This window comes from Alligator sinensis, unplaced genomic scaffold, assembly GCF_000455745.1.
Source record: "Alligator sinensis unplaced genomic scaffold, ASM45574v1 scaffold597_1, whole genome shotgun sequence".
In the NCBI taxonomy this organism is placed as follows: Eukaryota; Metazoa; Chordata; order Crocodylia; family Alligatoridae; genus Alligator; species Alligator sinensis.
Window position 1 is genome coordinate 842,376 of NW_005842074.1, and position 21,086 is coordinate 863,461.

Below are 21,086 nucleotides of genomic sequence, written 5' to 3' on the forward strand. Positions count from 1 at the left end.
ATATAAAAGAGAAATCAGAAGTATCATCACTTTAGTACCCTGAAATAAGAGCTCAGAACTTCAGACCATTATACAAGACAAACAAAATGAAAGGGGTTTTGTTGACTGAATCTGAGGTCTCACTATTTCCTTGGAAGCCAGTTAAATTTCTCAAATTTGTGAAAGCTATGTAACTGGGCCCCAAATTTGTTTCAAACTTCAAGAAGGGGCAATCACTCCCTGTTCTTTAATTGAAATATATCATAATTTTTTTTTTACTTGCTGTCTGCTATGGGCAAGTAAACTTGCTTATTATACAATCGGCTGAACAACAAATGAGCTACTTTTCATAACACAGATTTTTCTAGAGCCGTTATGGTCTCTCAGAAACTACAGCGGGGACAGGTAGTTTTAAATCCAGTTTTACCAAGTCACAACAAGAAGTTATCCTTTACTAATATACTAATGGTGGTCAGTGTTATGGGAATGAAAACAAACAATATTACAAGAGTACATCTGTTAAATGTATTTTGAATATTAAATTATTTTTGATATCTTGGCCAGGAAAAGAATTTTCACAGAGCTTGTGCATTTACCTAGTTCATTCAACGTAAGAACAAACTTTTAAAGTCAAAACTTTGAAAAGGACGGTTGCTTACTGGCTGATGCTTTTGAGTGTCCTACTTGAAACTCCTAGAGTTTTCAAAGGTCCTAGGCAGCCAGAAACAGCAGCTGAAATCAACAAACCTGTGGGGGTCTGATGTGTCTGAAAATTAAATCCAAGTTATATAAAGTTGGGCACCCATAAACTGATACACCTAAAATTAGTGTACATTTTCAGAATTGTCAATGAGTGTACCTAGTCATCCTAGATAAAGGGCTATTTTCTCAGGCTTTCTTCACTGGATCCTATGATTCTACTTAATGAGCACTTAAATGCATCATTCTATGGAGTCCTCTCTGTGTTCCTCCCATGTCTCATCTGCATCATCCTAAGTTAATTTGTAAGACACTGAACATTAATGTTACAGGAAGACATAACGGCTATGAAAAAATATTTTAATTGAATTCTTATTCTGAAATGTTTAATTAAAGTGAAATATTCATATTAATTTCATTGAATAGCATACATTGTTGCATTACATTACATTAATAAAAATCTACCTGCTAGTACATAGTCTACGCACTCAATATCTAAATGTGTTGCAGGCAGAGTTATAAGAATAAAGTAGCAGACAGGGATGTCCCAAAAGATGACTATCTGCAGCTTATCTAGATATCTCCATCTCTGTAGACCTTCAGCATGCAGAGGCTCATGAGGTCTTGCATCTTCTACTCTCTACAGCAGGGGTGTCCAAACTTTTTGAATGTGGGGCCGGATCATGACCTTTTTATCACCCAGTGGGCCGGCGAGCCATATTCAAAGACCTCACAGGAAGCGATATCACATCAGGAAGTGATGTCATGTGACCTTTGACACCAATGAAGCTGCAGGAAGTGACAATGACAAGGGTCTGGAAATGTGGTTTAAAATCCAAAATAAAAACAATTTGGTCTGGTGGCACTGTTTTATTTTAAACAACCCCCTAGCAGTGCTGGAGAGGAGAGTACACCCCGCTGCACCCTTAATTCCCTGCCTTTGTCCACGTGGAAAGCCACAATTTGCAGAGGGGTAAAAATCATTTTTGAATGCAAAACCTCTGTTGACATTGCGCTGTATTTGCTCCAGCGAATTGTTGCAGGGATCTGATTTTTCCAAAGGTTAGCAGAGCTTTCTATTATCATGGTTTCATGCCTCCTAGTTTTCAAATACTTAGTTGAAATGCATCACAGATCTTTAGTTTCTTGTTTGCAGGCACTCTCTTGGGGCGACATCCAGCCGTGGGGGGCAGGAGCGGGTGCTCGTGCGGCCTGTCCAGTCTGGCCATGGCCTGGGAGTGCAGGGGTTAAGGGGTGCCGCCTGATCCCACCGTGTCCTCCCTGCCACCTGGGCGGCCTCGAGGATGCTCCCACACCTGCGCGCCTTGGCTCAGCAGCCCAGGGGATGTGCGGGGACCCTACAGGGGGGTGCGGGATGTGCAGGGACACCCCCCTGCTCCCTTTCCCCCGGGAAAGCCCGAGCCCGACTGGCAGGGCTCCCTCCCTCCCTCCCCAGGGCCCGTGACTCACCACCCCAGCGCAATGTCTGCAGGCACGGGGGAATGCAGGGAGGCAGGAGCAGTGCCGGCTTCTCGCCCCAACAGCCACAGCTGCAGCAGCAGCAGCATCTCCCACTGGCCCGGACACAGCATCCCTCTGAGCTGGCATCCGCACCCCCTGCACCTGCCCATCCGCTGCACTGTGACCTGCTCCAGCCCGCACGGCCAGCGGTGACCAGCACAGGGCAAGGCCGGCATGCAAATGAGGAAGGGAGGGACGGGGCTAGGAAGGGACACCGTGAAATGAGGGGGGAGGGGAGGAGCTGCACCACGTTGACAATGTCAAACTGACGCGGTGCGTGTGGGAACCTTGTCCCTTCCCCAGCCCTTCAACAGCCATTAAGAAGCTGCTGATGGACTGGGGGAGGGACAAGGGGTGGGAATGAAAGTAAATAGTGTTTACTTTAGTTTCCCGTTGCAGCACCTTGGGCCACAGAAAACAGCTTGGTGGGCTGCATGGCAGCCCGCAGGCCGTATGTTGGACAAGCCTGCTCTACAGCTACCAATATCCATAGCTCCCTCCCCCCGCTGCGCCGAGTGGATGCTGTGCCAAAAACACTGTAAGAGAAACATAATTTTATATATTTCTCAGCACATTTTTCTGCAAAGGATGATGATGATGATGATTATATTGTTAAAGTTAACAACACTGCTAGTGGGTCACAAACTACCCCCTGCTTCCTTTTAATGACCATTTAATGTCTTGTGACAAACTGGTTTGCATAGCTGAGCTACAAAAACTAATCACCTGTCCATTTTAATTTCACCTTGCAACTTTCCAAGAGCTCATTTCTAGGCTCGACTACAATGGAAAAAAGGGCAAGCCAAACCAAGTTAGTGATCCTCAGGCAGTTATGTATTATAAAGTATTGTTTTACCTGCAGTCAGTGCCAACTGCAAAGGCCAAACAAATAAACCTGTACTGATGAGCCACTAGTCTGTAGCTGCAATAAGTCATAATGTTATCACTTCTGCTTTGTTTATTAATTTTCCAGAGTTGCCAAAAACTGATGTTACTAGAATTTGTGTCCCTAAATACAGATGCAGTAGTGTCTGATCCATTTTTAGTCCTTAAAGATATTGGCAGCCCGCAGGCCGTATGTTGGACAAGCCTGCTCTACAGCTACCAATATCCATAGCTCCCTCCCCCCGCTGCGCCGAGTGGATGCTGTGCCAAAAACACTGTAAGAGAAACATAATTTTATATATTTCTCAGCACATTTTTCTGCAAAGGATGATGATGATGATGATTATATTGTTAAAGTTAACAACACTGCTAGTGGGTCACAAACTACCCCCTGCTTCCTTTTAATGACCATTTAATGTCTTGTGACAAACTGGTTTGCATAGCTGAGCTACAAAAACTAATCACCTGTCCATTTTAATTTCACCTTGCAACTTTCCAAGAGCTCATTTCTAGGCTCGACTACAATGGAAAAAAGGGCAAGCCAAACCAAGTTAGTGATCCTCAGGCAGTTATGTATTATAAAGTATTGTTTTACCTGCAGTCAGTGCCAACTGCAAAGGCCAAACAAATAAACCTGTACTGATGAGCCACTAGTCTGTAGCTGCAATAAGTCATAATGTTATCACTTCTGCTTTGTTTATTAATTTTCCAGAGTTGCCAAAAACTGATGTTACTAGAATTTGTGTCCCTAAATACAGATGCAGTAGTGTCTGATCCATTTTTAGTCCTTAAAGATATTTATTATAATTTTTAACTACCAATGACCCCTCCTTATCACTCAGCCAAGAGATATCTCACTGTCAAGAAAGTGAGAACCTAAACTCAGTTGATAATAGCCAGTATAGCAGATGATAGCCCAATTTTCCCCACATTGCTTTGCCAATTCTCTGACCTATAATTCTTTGCCAAAACCCTGACCTATAATTCTTCCCTGCAAGTTTAGTCCCAGGCATCTTTTAAAATAAAGACTGCCAGTTCCACAATAATTTTTCAGTTTGCATAAATGGAAACTATTGTGAGAAGAGATATGTCTAATGTAACCAAACATGTTTGAGCCCAACTCCTGAAAAATATAGCATAAGGGATTACTTCAAACTAGAAAGCCCTCTCCCCAAATTTCAAAATTGTTTAACTTATTCAGAAAGCAGCCAACTGCAAAGTTCAGACCCCCACATCCTTAGTCAAACCCAAACTCTGTCAAGCTTATACTTCCCACTTTCACAAAGTAAAAGCAAAGGAACTGAGACCTTCCACTGAATTTCAGAATCTCATTAACTGTCCTATGGCATACCTTGTAAAAAACCACATAAGTGTAATACAAACTTTGTAATGCAGAAGACTGCACAATAAATGAGCCCTGAAGAATGTGGTCTGTTTGCAGACTGGCTCCTACTAGTTATTTTGTAAGTTAAGCTAAATCTTCCCTTCAGGGTCAGTGCCCCAAAACCTGTACCTTGAACCACCACAAAAGGGCAATTTAAAGAAAAGAAAAGTGCATTTTTCAAAATGATTTGACAAGGCATGCAGTTTAAACATTTACAAAAGCCAACAGATACTTTGCATTTTGAATGGAACTGCAAAATCTGTTTTATTCAGTGCTGCACAAAAATACAGCACAATTACATCTTGTTACCAGAAAAGCAAGTTTTTTTCTAGTTCCAACAAATCTAAATTAAATCTGTGCAATCCCAGCAAACAGGGCTAGGTAGGCAGGGTGGGGCAGTAAAATCCTGGCACATACAACCCGGTGGGGTGGTGTACAGGGGCATTATGGGGCCTGATCCAGGCATGTGGGGCCAAGAGGAGGCAGCTCAGGCCTGATCCTAGTTTTCAGGGCCCGATCCAGCCTGCAGACAGGGTCAAAAGACTGAGCACCACTGGTGCATTCCAATCCAATTCAAAGTCTGCCGAAGTCTAACAGGCAGGCTAGCGAGGTCAAGCAGAAGGCAGGATAGATTTGCACCTTATAAGCTAGTGGCTCCCAACCTTATGAGACTCAAGGAACCCCTCAATAGACTCAATGCTCCTTTCAGAAAATGTCAGCTCTTGGTTTTCAATCTATTTTTGATTACAAAAAATTATAGTAGGGCAATTCTTCTATTGCAAAGAACTCAGAAAGATTGCAACGGCTCAAAATGTTTTTAACTCTATGGATTTCTATTTGAAATCTCTGGGTTTATCTTGTGACTTATGTTTTTACACCTAACAGTGCTAACACTGGCACCCTGCAGCACCCTCAAAAGGATATTAAGGTACCCTAAGGTGCCACGCACCCTGGTTGAGACTCACTGTTATAGACTAAGTAAATCATAAATGCATAAGCTTTTGTAAGCAGAAGCTTATTTCATCAGATACTATGAAGGGAACACAGGAAACAGCTTCTAAATAGAAAGCAGTGATCAGGATACAAAGGGTAGGAGGCTAGGACAAGAAAGAAAAAAAGGGGACACTGCTAGGAAAGACAAGGTGGGTAGGAGAGAGAAAAAATAAAGCAGTGATGAGTCCCACTAATTTCTATAGCCAGTCCATGCAAAACAATGGTGTGTTATGTCCATCCACCTCTGAAGCACTAATCTGAATGACTAGGCCATGGATCTTCCAGTGGGGTGCCATGCACTGCTACTGGTGCAAGCACATTTCACAAGATAAACCCAGAGATTCCAATTAAGAGTTTATGATGTTAAAAACATTTTGACCTGTTGTGGTCTTTCTGAGTTCTTTGCAACAGAAGAATTGTTCTTTTATTTCCCTGCAGTCAAAAAAATAACTGAAAACTAAGAACCGGCATTTTCTGAGGTATGCCCTGAATCTAAAAAGGTCGAGAACTACCAGACTAGGTACTTACTTACAGTGAGGTCAATTGAGGAAAACCTTACTGTATGACTCTGGAGCTATAGCAAGACATTATAACCACTCTGCCACTACCCCTTGGCAAGCTGAATACAACAAGGTGTCAAAAGTCCTGAACTACCGCCTTTAACAATTTCCTCCATTCTGAGGAACTCTGTCTTTAAAACATAATGAGTTCATTTCACTCAAGAAATATTTTTATGAATACTATGGCGACCTCTGCATCTGTTGAAAAAGCCTATCAGCATGAAGCGACATAAAGGTCTTGACACAGAGTATAAATTGTCATCAGTCCACTAAAGTCAGTAGAGCAGATCCAATTTACATCAGCTAAAAATATGCCTTTACAGAAAGACACTAAAAGTGATTTCAAGATGAAAGCCTGATATACATTTTAAGTATTATTATAATTATATTTGATTTACTTATGGCAGACATCACAAGTTAATAGTATGACAATCTCTAAGAAGAATATATGAAATATTTATAAGCCACAAATTCATCAGAAGTTTCAATATTTTTACAATATTCAAAACCACATTGGAATAATGGTTTTGCTTTAAAATTCAAGGATAGCTCTGTACCATAGGAATTTTTACATTTCTGCTTTTCACAGCACAGGACCTAATCCTGTCAGGAGTCGATTTACTGTAATATTGATGGGTGCCTTTGAAAATCCAAGTCTTATACCTTTACGTGTTGTTGAAAATCTCATATACAATGAAGAGCAATAACATAATGTTCTTCATTGAATAGTGCACAATCTGCTCACAGAACTAATTCAGCTGTGCCAGATACTATTGACGCTAATCATCATCATCATCATCAATTTGTTCGTATTTCTAAAAAAAAAATCTAACAGATCACCACTGGGCACAAGATACGTTATCCTTTATTTGCTGCTAGGTATTTGGCCTCTGTGTAGCCCTCCACCACAGGCAGCAAAAGAGCATGAAATATATCTTATCTTATATACCAGTACTGCAACATTGCACCTCACTGCTAAACTGCTCCCTCCATAGCCCTGAATCTTAGCCATGCATAAATAAAAACAACATTGTATATTTGGGCCTCAGCAGGCTGAGAATTATGCCAGAATACTGTGCATCATGTGCATTTCAGAATCATTAAGTACCTATTTGAATATTAGCTATAGATTAAGTACAGACAGTCAAAGAGCCAGAGGCTGAATCGATTCAGTCTTTTCAGGTAAGTCTAAGCTGCGTATATTGAACCGATAGGGAAGTGAACAGACGTTCACTTTTGATTCCGGAAATGCAGCCACATGGCTGCAGTGGCTCAGGCCAGAAACCAGGAGGTGCTAGAGCATGCCTCCCTACTTGGCTGGAGCAGACAGCTCGGGCCAAGGCTAGCCCGCCCACCCTGCAAGATGAGAGGCTTGTGGGGGCAAGGTACAAATCATCCTGAGAGGCTGGAGGACTGTGAGTTAACTTGAATCTGGAGGGGAACTGGGACAGACATTCAAAAAACTGATTTAACCTAAATCAGTTAAGTCTGATACTACATCCATCCAGATTTATCTTAAACCAGTTTCGGCCATTTTGAAAGCAGTTTATATGCACTGAACTTCTGTTGTGTTACAGATCTGAACCAGTTTCCAATCACTTATACCGGTTTGTGTGTAATTTCTGTCCCTAGCCTTAAAGAGTAACCACAACATTCTCTTCGTCAACACTCCTCTTTTAACTAGCATCCATCAAGCTGTTTGTCTATCCATTTCTCTCTAGACTTAACAAAACGAGGTCCAAGCTACAATATATGGCAAAAGAATGCACTTGAGTGGTGGGGGAAGGTTGTTCCCTGAAACTTGGAGTACCTAGAATCTAGTAAACAAAGGGGGAGCAGCTCCTCAGCTGTTGTGAACGGACTTCAACAGAGCTACAACTACTCACATCAGGAGTGTCAAACGTCCGGCTTTGGCTGCGGTGGAAAAGCTGTCTATTAGTGCTGCTGGTGCTGCCGGTGCTGCCACCTCCCAGCAGAAGCCAAGGTGCTCGCTGCTGCCACAGGAAGCCATGCAACTATGGCCAGAGCATGGCAGGGTTTACCTATAGAGCTGCTGGGGCAGCCAGCACCTGACTCTTCTTGGGGCACAGGCTGCCACCATGGCCAGAGCCCTACAGCCCCCACTCTGGTCCCACATTGCTGGTAGAACTGCCAAGCCCTGGCAAAAGCCATTTCTGTCCACTATGTTGCTTGGATGAAATCTTTCCACAACTGCTCCCTTCTCCCCTACTCTCTGTGTCTTCGGAGACCAGGATGATATCAGTCTGGAGAAAGTGAAGCGAGCATTGCCTGCTCCAATTGTCCCAATCCCAGAGAGACTGGAGAAGCAGGGAAAGATTCCCTGTATCTGCCTAGACTGGGCTCTGGGGAAAAGCCTCCCCCCTCCACTTGCAGTCTCTAGGAGCAGAGTAGAGAGAGAGCAATGGAGCAAAATGCCCACCCAGCCCCTTACCCAAGCCCAGCAGTGCCCAGTTTGGGAAAGGGTCTGGGGGCTGTGCTTCACTTTGCTTCCCCTCCCAGCATAGGTGATGTGTAGGTGGGGCATGGGGGGTCCCCCACCAAGAGTGCTGGTGCCCCCCGACAGCAAGCTGATAGAGGGGCACAGAGAGTGCTTGTGTCCTGCCTCAAATTGGCACTTCCATGCCACCAGTGCGCTAGGTGACCAGTCACCAGCTGGCCACTGAGGGAGCACCTCCCCTGCCGGTCATGCCCTGCTGATGTCCCACCACACTCGGGAGGCGCCAGTCACCCCTGCCTCCAGACCTATCCAGAAAGGGAAAGGAGTAGGAGGTCAAAGCCCCCCACACAGAACAGCTTCTCCTCTGCTCTGTTCCTGGTCTCCCTTCTCACTCCTGTGATTCCAGTGTCAGAAGCAGGCAGGGGGCTCACAGCATTGTTCCTTCCATTCAACTCCCGGTGTTGGGAGCAGAGGGGTCAGGCAAAAACACTGCCAGCTAAGAATACATGGGACTCCCATGTGACAAGCAGGCAGGGGATTTGCCCCGTTACCACAGAGACAGCCTCCCTGGCCGTGTCAAGATGAGCAAACACGTACCTGTTGCAGCGCCTCAAAGCAGTTTGAGATGCCACAAGAGGCATGCTGGGAACGAAAAAAGCCATCCGTGGAACCAGGCCAGCCCGACAGCGTACAGGGCACGTGGAGGCAGGACCTGGCCTGGTCTAAGGACACACTGCTCTTGAATGTGGTGCCGGGACCCCAGGTGACAGCAAGAGTGGCTCGGTCCTGTGTGAGGGCACACACAAGCAATACCAGGGATCTCTGCCAGGAACGAGCCAGGAGCACTCCAGCGGCCGCTGTTGCTTCAGGGGAGCTGCATGACCCAACCCTCTGAGGGGCCCAGCTGGGGGGCAGCTGAGATGGCTCACCTCCTGGCCATTTGGGGCAGGAGAACATGCTTCAACAGTTCAAAGTGGGCCACCACAAGAAGCACATCATCAGGACAATAACTGCCTAGATGGCAGAGCGAGGGCACCAGAACACATGACAGCGCTGCCTCCCGAAGGCCAACTGTGCAGCCATGGCCCATTGGCAGCTGGTCTAGAGGTGCAAGAGGCTCTGCTGCAGTGCCCAGACGACAGCCCAGGTAGCCGTGCAGTCCCTGTCCAGGTCTGGCAGGCATGCAGACATGGGGCCACAAATTTCTGGCACAGATTTGTGCCACTGCTGTTTGAGCTGCTGTAATCTAGAGGTGCAAGAGGCTCTGCTGCAGTGCCCAGACGACAGCCCAGGTAGCCGTGCAGTCCCTGTCCAGGTCTGGCAGGCATGCAGACATGGGGCCACAAATTTCTGGCACAGATTTGTGCCACTGCTGTTTGAGCTGCTGTAAGTGCATATGCCTGCATGTGTGGACGCACCCCTTGACCATGTCCAGATGAGTGCGGCTGTGTGGTATGTGGCACCACAAACACATCTGCAGCACCACATACTTCACATTCAGATGTTCTCTGTGCTGCAAAGGAGCTCTGCCTGTGTGTGAGCTACTCTGCTTTTTGTTTTTCTGCAGGTTTTTTTGACCCCTGGATATCCAGGGGTCAAAAAAAATCCACAGAAAAAAAAAAGTGGAGCAATGTACACATTGGCAGCATATGCTGCTCACAAGAAGAGCCAGGTCACATGGAGCTGTACTGCAGCTGCTGGCCAGGCTCTGTGCAACAGAATTACCACTGCTGCAGCTCCAGGAGACCCCCAAGACCCTAGGTAAGACTGCTGGGGCCAGTTCAGTGCTGGTCCCAGCCTCCCCAGCACCACCCAGGGCAACTTGCCACACGCCAAAATGTGCAAGGCACAGGCATTCCCTAGGAATATACAGCAATGCTCCAAGTTACACTGCCGCTACCTGTCCCTGAGGAACCAAATGTCCATGCTAGTGTGGACACAGCCCCTGAGTCCAGTTCCCTGCCAGACAGTTTCCCCTCCCCTGCCCTCAAGCCACTCAGCAGAGCAGTGGGGAGGGCAAAAGGAAGAAGCTGGCAGGGGACAGCACTGCTCTGCCTGGTGCCCAGGAGCCACGAAAAAGGGCAAAGTCCCTTCCCATGTCTCTCACAGAGAAGTCTGGTGTGAGAATCAGGCAGAGGGCTGTGCTGCTCTCTACTGCCCAGCAACTGAGCAGAAGGAGCAGTACAGCAAAGCTTCTCACACTGAGAACTCTGCTGGCAGCAGCTCCTCCAGTTTCCTTGATCTGCCCTCACACATTCTCTAAACCAGTGACCCCACAGCCTGTGGCACTATCGGGGCTGCCAGTATGAGAGCCAGGTTACAGCCCACAGGCACCTGAAAAGGAGGGAATTCAGCTTTTCAAACAATTGGAGTTTGATACCCTTGATTTGCATCAACTGAGAAGGCACGTGCCTTGGAGTCAAGCCTAGGATATGTCCCCCTGCTCTAGAATTCATCAACTCTGGGATTGCAGGATTATGTAAAGTAGATACCAAACAATCCCAAAATGTGTTTCATCCATTTTGTTCTGATAAATCTTCAGTAAAAAAGTCAGACAATAAATAACAGCCAAACATACTCACATCACAAAAGTCCTGCAAAAGAAAAAAAATCTACATATCACATTTAATTAAATCTACTAAATAAATACATTATATAAATCCTGGAATATAAATGAAGTAACTCACAATATCAATGCCAGCTAGATACAACCACATATACAGATACAGACACCGATTCTCAGAAATACTTTGAAAACTGGTAAAACAGAGTCCCAAATACTGCTCAAGGCAAATTTTAATTCATTTACAATCTACTTTTAGAAATAAATATTTACTACATTCTCTAAGATTTTTCATACGTGCATTTAGTTTCCTCTTATTACTTGTTGTAACTTGCTCTGCATAATAATACTGCACAAATCAGCTCTAATAACTCAGTGACCTGAGGCAATCTTTCTTAGCCCAAATCCTTCCTCATGGGGTAGTAATTTACATTCAGATCCCATAGCCTTAAATGTGTTCTCTCTTTCAAGAGCTCTAAGGAAAACACAGAAGAAAGGCCCTCAGGGGAGAAACATTTCAAATCAAATTAGTGAATCTGAGCCTGACTCAGGAGAGAAAAGCCATGTACTGGGGAAACATCAACAGTGCAAAGACCATAGAGAATAAAGGAGTTTGACAGCAGTTTAGCTGGTCTGTTTCCAGGCTACAAATATCACCCATTTGGCAGAATATTACAGGAAGACAAAATGCTAATGTCCCTTCCTGTTAATTCCTTCCTGTTTGTCCATTTACAACACAATGTAAACTGTTCAAATGACAACAAAGTTCCATCCAAACACTTTGTAGTTGTTAAAAGATATAATGTAATTACGGTCCCAACCCAGCGCTGCTTTCTAATTACAAAAAACCAAACAGCTACTGCAACCACTGCTTCATTTTAAGATATCTGATTTTTAAATCTACACTTCATCATCACTCTAGGCTCTAAAGCAGTGGCTCTTAACTTTTTTAAACTCAAGGTACTCCTTGTTAAATTCACAGGATCCCTCAGTAAATGTCAGCTCTTTACTTTCACTCATTGTTTGACTGTGTAAAAATAATAGAGCAATACTTCTGTTGCAGAGACCTCTAAAAGATCACAACTAAAAATGTCTATTTGAAATCTCTGGGTTTATCTTGTAAATCATGTGCAGGTATTTACAGACCTAACTGCTAATATTGTGCAGCACAGGGGCATCCTTAAAAGGTCCATACAGCTCCCCAGGGGGCTGTGCCATTCTAGTTGAGAATCACTGCTCTAGAAAGTTCCTTGTTATCAATTTCAGTTTAAAACTTTGCTCTATTTTTTCCTCAATAAACAGCATTTATCCAAGATTTGTTATCAATACACATTATTCTGGCTAAGGATTTGCAAACACGATTTTCATAGGTAACAGAATAGTGTTAAAGGCTGCTACATTTTATGCAAGCTCCCCAAACAATAATAACCAACTTCTCTTAAATGTACATTTTTCCCCCTCTTATGAAGCACTGTTATTAATCTAACCCTTGTTGACAGACTGACAAAAATATCGTGGAATCTCATTTCTTGGAGCTGGGGGAAGGAAAAAAACCTGACAAGTGTGCTCCAAACTTCATTGTAAAGAGGCCTCAAAACTAGTGCAAAGGAACTATCTTCTAAACAGATAAACCTAGTGTAAGAGAGGCCCCTAACTACACCCTGGGAGTTATGCAATTATGCGTCTGCACAATTTTGTGCATGAAAGGCATGATCATGCATAATTGCATAATTTTGCATAATTTAACCATGGCAAGCTCTGTGTCTCCACCTTCGTGATGTGGACAGCTGCGTAAGTGGGGAGGGGAGCTCCTGCAAGTGGGGGAGAGAGGTGGGCATGGGGTTTGTGGGTGGGTGGGCAATTTGTAGGTGGGTATAAGCAGCGTGCCATTGGGCCGAGCTGACTGACAACGTGCCTCCACATGGGGCTTCCAGCACTTCAGCGGGAAGCCGCATGTGGAGGCAAGCAGGTGCCCGCCTGGCCTGATGGCATGTGACTCCATGTCTGCATGTGCAGCTTCCTGCTGCAGGGCTAGAAGCCCTGTATGGAGGACTGGCCCAGCCCAGTGGCATATGGACTGGGAGCTGCATGCTGTTGGGCCAGGTGGGAAGCCACACATGGAAGGACAGTCATGCACCATCAGGCCAGGTGGGCTCCTGCTTATCTCCACATTTTGCTGGAGTGCTGGAAGCCCCGTGTGGTGGCACGAAGCCCCCCCCCCGGCCCAATGGTGCACAGCTCTCAGTCCATGCACCATTGGGTCAGGCCATCCAGCTCTGTGTTTCCACATGGGGCTTCCAGCAGGCTCTGCCTGTCATGACCATGAGCACCCCAAGAGCCCACTGCCCGCTGTTGCTGAGCCAGCAGTGGCAGGAGCTATGCACCATGGGTGGGTGTGTGCAGGGGGCCCCAAACACACACCCCTTCACATCCCCCCATAAAGCACATGTCCACCCACAAACCCCACATACTGCCATACCCACACCCCTCCACAAACCCCACACTCGCCCACAAGTCCCACACATACCCCTCACACCTTCATAACCCCCCCACAAACCCTACATACACACCCACACCCCCCAACACCTTCACAAATCCCTCACACACACATACCCTGCATCAACCCCCATCATACAAATGCAGTACCTGCATATATTTCTAAAGACATTCAAATAGCATTATATTTAGCTTCATTTGTAAAAATATATAAATAAATAAATAAATGTAATTAATTTTGCATAATTTTGAGTTGAGTTTTCCTGCACATAATTTTGAATTTTTCTGTGCATAATTCCCAGAGATGCACCTAACCCTTGTTACTGCAGAAGGTGCAGGCTATGAAGTGCTGAGCTCCAGGCAGCAGAGCTATACCACTAAAGTACTGCAGATAGCAACACTATGGGGCTGCAGTCTGCAGGATATAGGCTGCAAAGTATCATACTAATGAAGAACCTCATTAAAGAAGGGGAGGTCAATTACTAGAAGGGTTTAGATGCTGTATGACCCTTGCTCCTGGGCTGAAGAGTCAGGCTAACCCAGGCCACAGTGGGGAAAGGAGAACCTGCTGAGAGCTGCAAGTCTGGCCCTGACAGCCAGAGGGGAAGGAGTTCCCTGGAAAGAAAGACGTTATAATGAGTAGGAGAGGAGACTGAGGCTGGGGGCTGGCAGTAGGACTGGCAGTAGCAAGCAAGAGAGAAATGGGGAGAACCTTAGGAAAGGAAACCTCATTTATGGCTATGGGTTTTGTTTGTGTTTCTTTTGCTGTAAGGTATGGGGTCATTTGCGGGGTATTGGGAGGCTACTAAGCACATTTGATGAAGTAGTGTGGTGGCAGCTGATCTAGGGGCAGGCCAAGACTCTGGAGCTAATGCCCAACAGCAGAGTAGAGGGCATCAGGCCCCAAGGAAATGTAGAGGTGAATGGTAGCCGACAGAGGCCTGGGGGCCCAAGGTGGGCCAAGAGAGGCCCAGTAGTCTAAGGTGGGCCAAGACAGGCAAACTGGAGGGTAGAGACACCCTGCTTGAAGGTGATGCAAATAAAGATTGGGCCAGACAAAGGTGACCCAGTGATGAACAGGGTCACCTAAGATGCCTAAGATTTCACACCAGCAGCCTGAGGGCTGACTCCCAAATTTATATTAATTACCATTAAGATATGGCAGGCAGAGACAGGGCAGTATCACTGGTGTGCAGAACAGGCTTGGGGTAGCTGCCAGAGGGTGCCAGAGCTGCCTTAGAGGTGAAGCCCATTACACCTGTTTTTTTGGGATGTCCACAGGTTCTGTGGATTCTGGAGGCTAAATCACTTCATCAGAAGTAGAAACTGCAGGTGTCCAGGCCAAATGGGGGCACTCCCTTTTGTCCTTAGTATGAGCAGATGATGATCAGGTACAAAAGCAATAAGAGAAAGCAAGTCAGACCAACCCTGAATTAAGATTAAGCTTCAACTTGGACCATCTGAATATTAAAATTAAACAGAGGCTATTTATTTTTTTTAATCAAAGTAATAATATAATAAAATAATGACTTATGTTAGTGTAATAATATGGTTTCAAAATAAAATTACCAAGAGTCAGGAAATCGAAAATTAGAGTTTTGACAGCAATGTTATTTCAGGCTCCTTGTAACTGTGCAGTATTCTATTCCTGAGAATTCATCCCCAGAGAGATGTGTAATTGTTACTTTTACTTTCTCTAGAACCTATAACTGTAAATACCCTGACTTATCTGATTTGAAACCTAACCAATATATTGCATTACTTCAGTGTTTTATATTTGATGCTGTAAGTTAAAAGACAGAAAAGATCTGATATGATAAACTGGGATTAATTTATATAATTTCATATTAACTGAAAAGCCTGATTTCTACAAGTTAATAGGCAATAATCGATTTACATACAGTAATCGTGAGAGCCAACATTAATCATTCAATAAATTCCTTCCTTCTTCGAAAGCTGAATACCTTGATTACTATACTTACTTCAGATGAAAGGCTGTTGGTAACTGAACGTTAGACAACAGAGTGCAGTATTCAAACCCCCCAGCAGTGTTTTTAGTACGTCTTACTCAAAAGCATTTACTCTCTTGATTGAGATATCACACAGTTATCAGGAGACTATATGTTTTAGTAAACAGAAAAGTTAGTTCCTGCTTAAACCAGGTATGACTGACAACTCCAAAAGCACTATTATGAAAAATATTTTTTTCCCCGAAATGATTGACAAATCATGCTTAAATAAATTTTTTAAAAAGCCAAGGGCTGGCAAACTTGTGCCTCTACAGGCCAGAACCTGTGACCCAGAACCCTGCTACAGGCAGCAAACCTCAACCCCCTGGAATGCCCAAGCCACCTGTGCTTACCCTTGCCACTGATTCAAAGGCTAATGGTGTTGGAAAGAATTAAATTCACAGGCACTATCGGAAAAGAGCATGGAGGGCTGGGTGGTCAGCAGACACTGCAAAGGGAACAGAGAGAACAAGGCAGACAACAGACCCTAAGGACATCCCCTTAAGGCAGAGGCAGGCAAAATATGGCCTGCAGGCCGCATCCAGCCCACCAGGCCATTCTATCTGGCTCATGGGACACCTAAAAATTTTTAAAAATGAATATTTATCTTCCCCAGGCTGCCTGTGAAAGATGATAGGAGCCAGCAGCAGCAGGACCCGGGGTAGGTAGGAGAAGTGGCAGAGAATGGGACCCACAGGGCCAGACCAGCTCCTGCTGTGTTCTGTGCCTGGCATTGCAGCCGGGAACTGCGGGGTGCCCAGCCAGGCTGGTTGGCTCCATGCCATGCCGTGCCATGCAGTTCACACTGCAACGCCCAGATGGAGACTGCGGCAGGAGCCAACCTGGCCCCACGGTTCCTGTCCGGCTGCTGCTCCTGTCTCTTTTGCGGGCTGTGAATTGGGGGAAGCCCCCGCTGGAGCCGCTGCCTTCCTGCCCCCACCGTGCAGCTCTGCGGATCAGGAGTAGATGAAGCCTGCTCCCTGCTTCCCGTGAGGTCCAGCAGGGCTGCCCTGTGTGAGGGCGGGAGCTACAGGCACGCGTGGAGCCCCCACAACAGAGGCGGTCAGGCAGGCTGCACCTCTCACCTTCCCATACACAGCACTGCCTGGAGCCGCCCCACCAGGCACCAGTGGCTGTGCGCCATAGCAGGGTGTGCAGAGGGTCTCCACACCCCACAAATCACACACCCACACCCTGCCCCCACAACCCCTCCACATATACACAGACCTTAACATACCCTGTCCCCCCGACAATTGCCCACACCCCACCATACACACACATCCCTATACCCCACACACAATTTAAAAGAGTAAGACTGTATTTTTGAGTTATGATGCAATACCTTCTATACACACTACACAAACACAAATCATGACAAATATTTTTTGTAATAAAACTGAAATCCGTTCTAGCAGGTGATTGACTGTCAGTGTATGATTTGATTTTTTTCTGGTTCTAAGATGGCAAACCCCCCACCCCACCATAAAGGAGTATTTCTGCAGGCAGGGCAAGGAGAGGGAGGTCTGGTAGCAAAGGTCAGGGGTTAGTGGGCAGGACTTCCAGTCCCAAGATAGCAACCAGGGGGTGGGGCTACCTATGCAGCCCTCAACAACCCGCAAAACTCATTAAGTGCCCCCCCCAAATAATTGCCCACCCCTGCCCTAGGGCCTTGGCTGTTGTGGAAGGAATAGATCGGGGTGGGCAATTATTTAGGCCGGAGAGCCACTTAAGAAGTTTCAGTGAGCTGTTGCAGGCCAGAGGTGGGGAAAGAGGGCACTGACCTGGCCCCGTGAGGCAGGGGGGTGCTGACACAGCTCTGTGCAGCAAGGGCAGAGGGTAGGGGGGGCAATTGGTCCTATCTGATCCCAGGCAATCTGCCCTGCACCCACTACTAGGGGTGCCAGATAAAGCAGGCAGGCAGGGTATCCATGGACACTGGCCCAGGACCCCTGCAGGAAGGGCACGCTTGGCTGAGCTGTTGGGATAGAGGCAGACAGAGAGCAGGGTGGGCCAGGATCAAGGGGTGGTGACAGCACAGGGCTGGGGCCTGGGGCCAAACTACAATCCACTCATGCAAGTCACTGCAATGGGTGCCAGCTCCTCAGACAGGGACATGCAGGGCTATCACTGCCCCACAATCTCAGCCCTGGCCCTGCCTGCCCATCCCGCTCCCAGATATCACTCCCCGCTCGCCTGCAGCCCCATCCCATCTGCCTAGCTGAGCATGCCCTACAGTGAGGGTCCAAGACCAGTCTCCACTGAGACCCTACCTGCCCCATCTGGAGCCTCTGGCAGTGGGTGCAGGGTGGACTGGCGGCAGCAGCCAGACAGAGTGATCCACTACCCTGGGGGCTGCTGGGAAGTCCAATCCAGCTGTCATGCTGCCCCTGCCCTGCTGCACCCCTGCAGGCCACAGGACCACACACCATGGCCCAGCCTGCCCCCTGATTTATGGGCCAAGCAGGGCCAAGGGACTCAATGCAGACCAGATAAAATCCATTGGCTGGCTGAATCTGGCCTGCAAGCCATATTTTGCCCACGTCTGGAATAGATAGAATGAGGCAGGCAGTAGAACCCTGGTCATATCCCATCTGCTGCCCAGGCCACAGCATGCTGCAGATCCTCCAAGCTGCCCAAGGCCAGATCTAGCCTGTGGACCATAGATTGCCAAACCCTGAAACATATCAATCAAGTCTTACCATCATCTTAATGCTGTTTAGTCCATAAGGGATATTGAATGATGATTATAATATAATGCAGAGCTAATTTTTTTAGGTACCTAAAAACTATCAAGTAGAGCTCCAATCACCTGATTAGGCTTACATCACAGGGAAAATAAATGATTTTGTGCTTCTTGTTGTTACTCACCTGTCTTAGATCCAGGGTGATGGTGACCCAGTGATATTCTCTCCCATTCTGAATGCTGGGACTTTGCCACCAATTATTCGTACCATCTATAGCATTGGAGATAGGGTGCTGTTCTGTTTTTAAACAAGAAAGTCTTTTAATTTCATTATTAGGGATGTGAAAGGTTAAACAATTAATTGTTTAAACTATAAGTGCAGTGATAACTGGTTAGCTCATCCTTTAGCACAGGGTAGGCGCAGTGTGGCAGGGAATTGAGGAAGGGAAGCTGTGCAGTGCCCCAGAAGGAATCAGAAAGCAGCAAGGCAGGCAGGTGGGAGGGAGGAGTGAGGAGGAGGGGATGGGAGGAGGACTGATACCCAGCCTAAGAGGAAAACAGGGAGCAGCCCAATGACTCAATTAAGCAATTAGCTGCTTGTTTACAGGTGCTCCCTCCCTCCCAGCAGGGTTTCAGGTAGGCTGTGTTATCTAACTGGGCTTGCCTTCTCTTCCCTCTCCCCCCAGTCAAAGGGCTCCAGTAGCAGGGAGTGGCTCCCAGCAGCAGCTGTGTCCAAGCTGCTGTGTTATCAGTTAATTGTTTAACCAAATTTTATTAGAGGAGGTTAAACGATTGAAAAAAAAATGATATTTACATCCCTACTCATTATTCCTTCTCTTACTTAGCATGTATTTAAGTTGCACAGTAGATATTTTATCCTTATATTAGTAAACAGGGATCCTAATTTTCTGTGATAAAAACCCAAACTTCTCCTATTTAAAAAAAAAAAATCATAAAAATCTGCACTTTCCATGGCAAGCCCCCCAGAATGCTGATTGGTCAAGGGGCTGTGGCCCTGCCACTCGCCACTGATTGGCCAAAAGTACTGGCTTTCGCCATTGATTAGTGGAGAGGAGCAGGGCCGCACAATGGGTAGCCCTCTTAGCCAATCAGCGGCTGGGGCCGGGGGGCAGGGAAATGGGGCTGCCATCTCTGTTGCTTCTCTATGTGCCAGTAGATTCTCCACCCCCACCAGTGGACTGCTGCAGGGGCTGTAAAAACTATTGGTTCCCACTGGGGAACCAGCATTTTATTTTTAGTAAAAAAAAATTTTCCAGGGATTCTAAAGATTCTCTGTAAACAACACAAATTCCATGTTTTTCTGTGGTAAACACATTTCTAGGATCCTTGGTAATAACCAATAAAACATACAAAGGTTGACCCCTATGCAGAATTCTACCATGTAGCCTGCTATGGAGGTTTTTGTGGGACTTAAGGTTTTGTGTCTGCCCCTGTGTCAGAAAGCCTGAATTTTACCCAAAATGTAGGTGAACATTAGCGAGTATTCTAAGCAAGTGCATACCAGACGCACATTATATTGTTTGAGTCCTGTTCTATCCTTCCACAATTAACACAACACACTTGCCTTTGGGATTAGGACTGTTGTTGTCACAGACACGGCACTGTGCATTGCGTAGAGGTCGACCAGGAACATGTTCCACCAGTTTGCAGAACATCTCGGGTCCCTTCTCGCCACAGGTAGCATTGGTGGTGATATGAGCATTGCTAGCCAGATTTAAAATAGCCGGAAACAAACCTTAAAAGAATAAAAAGTAAACCAAAAATATTATCAATCTTGAGACATACCAATTAAAATAAAAAGACGTGCATTTCACTGTAGTATCTGGTATCGAGCAATCTTCTTCACTGTGTATGTCCCTTTGTCCCGAAGTTTGGTAAATAAATGTACTGAAAATACATCATCTTTGTGGAAGGAACAATAACATTTCAAACAATATTGATTCCAGGTCACATTGGTGTCATTTTTGAAGAATAACAGAGTGTAATTTCATAGGCAGACATTAAGCTTATTTTACAGTGTAAATCAATCCCAGGAGGCAAATTTCAAAGTACCCCAGATAAGAATCATACAGCAAGTATCTTATGCCCGCACCCATTCTTTTTAACTGATCTCAGAAAACAGAAATGTGAAAGGACTTGAGCAGTGTATTTTGAAATGTCTAAGTTTATAAAGAGTGAAATTTAGATCTTGATTCTGGGCACTTCTATGAATGCGATAAAGCAAAGGGCACATTATTCTGACCCCTTCATTGTCTCCCCCAAATTTGCTGTCCCTGGCATAAATTATAGTAGTGAAATTGGGAAAGCAGGTTGGGAAAGCAGCACCACACTCCTCTCCAGAGCCTAGCCCATGAGATTTCCTCTCCCCAAAACGTTTTCTTTCAGAGAAGCCCAATTCAGGGTCCGTGGTTTCTGTCTGTGACTACTTTTGCATTTGAATATTGTTGTATACCTTTATTTAAGAAGCATTCCTCTTCTTGGGTAGCTCAGTTATTGAGATAAACATCTGAGAAACTGCTAGGTTTTGGTGGCAATACTTAATCAAGTTCTAATATTCAAATCTGAGTCTTTCTTTTTCTCTCTAACCCGAAACCTAACCCTGGACCCTGCTCGGTCGGCGTGGCTGTCCCCCGAAGCCCTGGCTGCCCGGCTGGCGCTGTGCTCCGTCCGCACCGTGGGCCGGCTTCTGCAGACCGTCAGGGGCGCCCTCCCGGCGGAAGCAGCAACCGCCCTGCAAGTCCATCTCCAGGCTCGCCGGACCCTCCCCGCCGCGGACGCCGCACACGACGCCTTCCCACCGCTGCCCGTCATCCCAGTGGTACCCCGCGGGCTCGC

The 21,086-nt window shown here is 46.1% G+C and overlaps 1 protein-coding gene across 2 annotated transcripts in view; it reads right to left on the reverse strand.

Annotated features, from left to right (window-relative positions):
- The window catches only part of LAMA1 (laminin subunit alpha 1), a 127,432-nt gene extending 107,450 nt beyond the window's left edge, over window positions 1–19,982 (reverse strand). For both annotated transcript variants that reach the window (XM_025204249.1, XM_025204250.1), the window contains exons 1-2: window positions 19,816–19,982; window positions 18,416–18,528 (exon numbers count right to left, since the gene is read on the reverse strand). In XM_025204249.1, coding sequence (XP_025060034.1) covers window positions 18,416–18,528; window positions 19,816–19,906 — 204 coding nt within the window. In that variant the 5' untranslated portion in view covers window positions 19,907–19,982. The remainder of the gene's footprint in view (window positions 1–18,415; window positions 18,529–19,815) is intronic.
- Window positions 19,983–21,086: the final 1,104 nt, after the last annotated feature.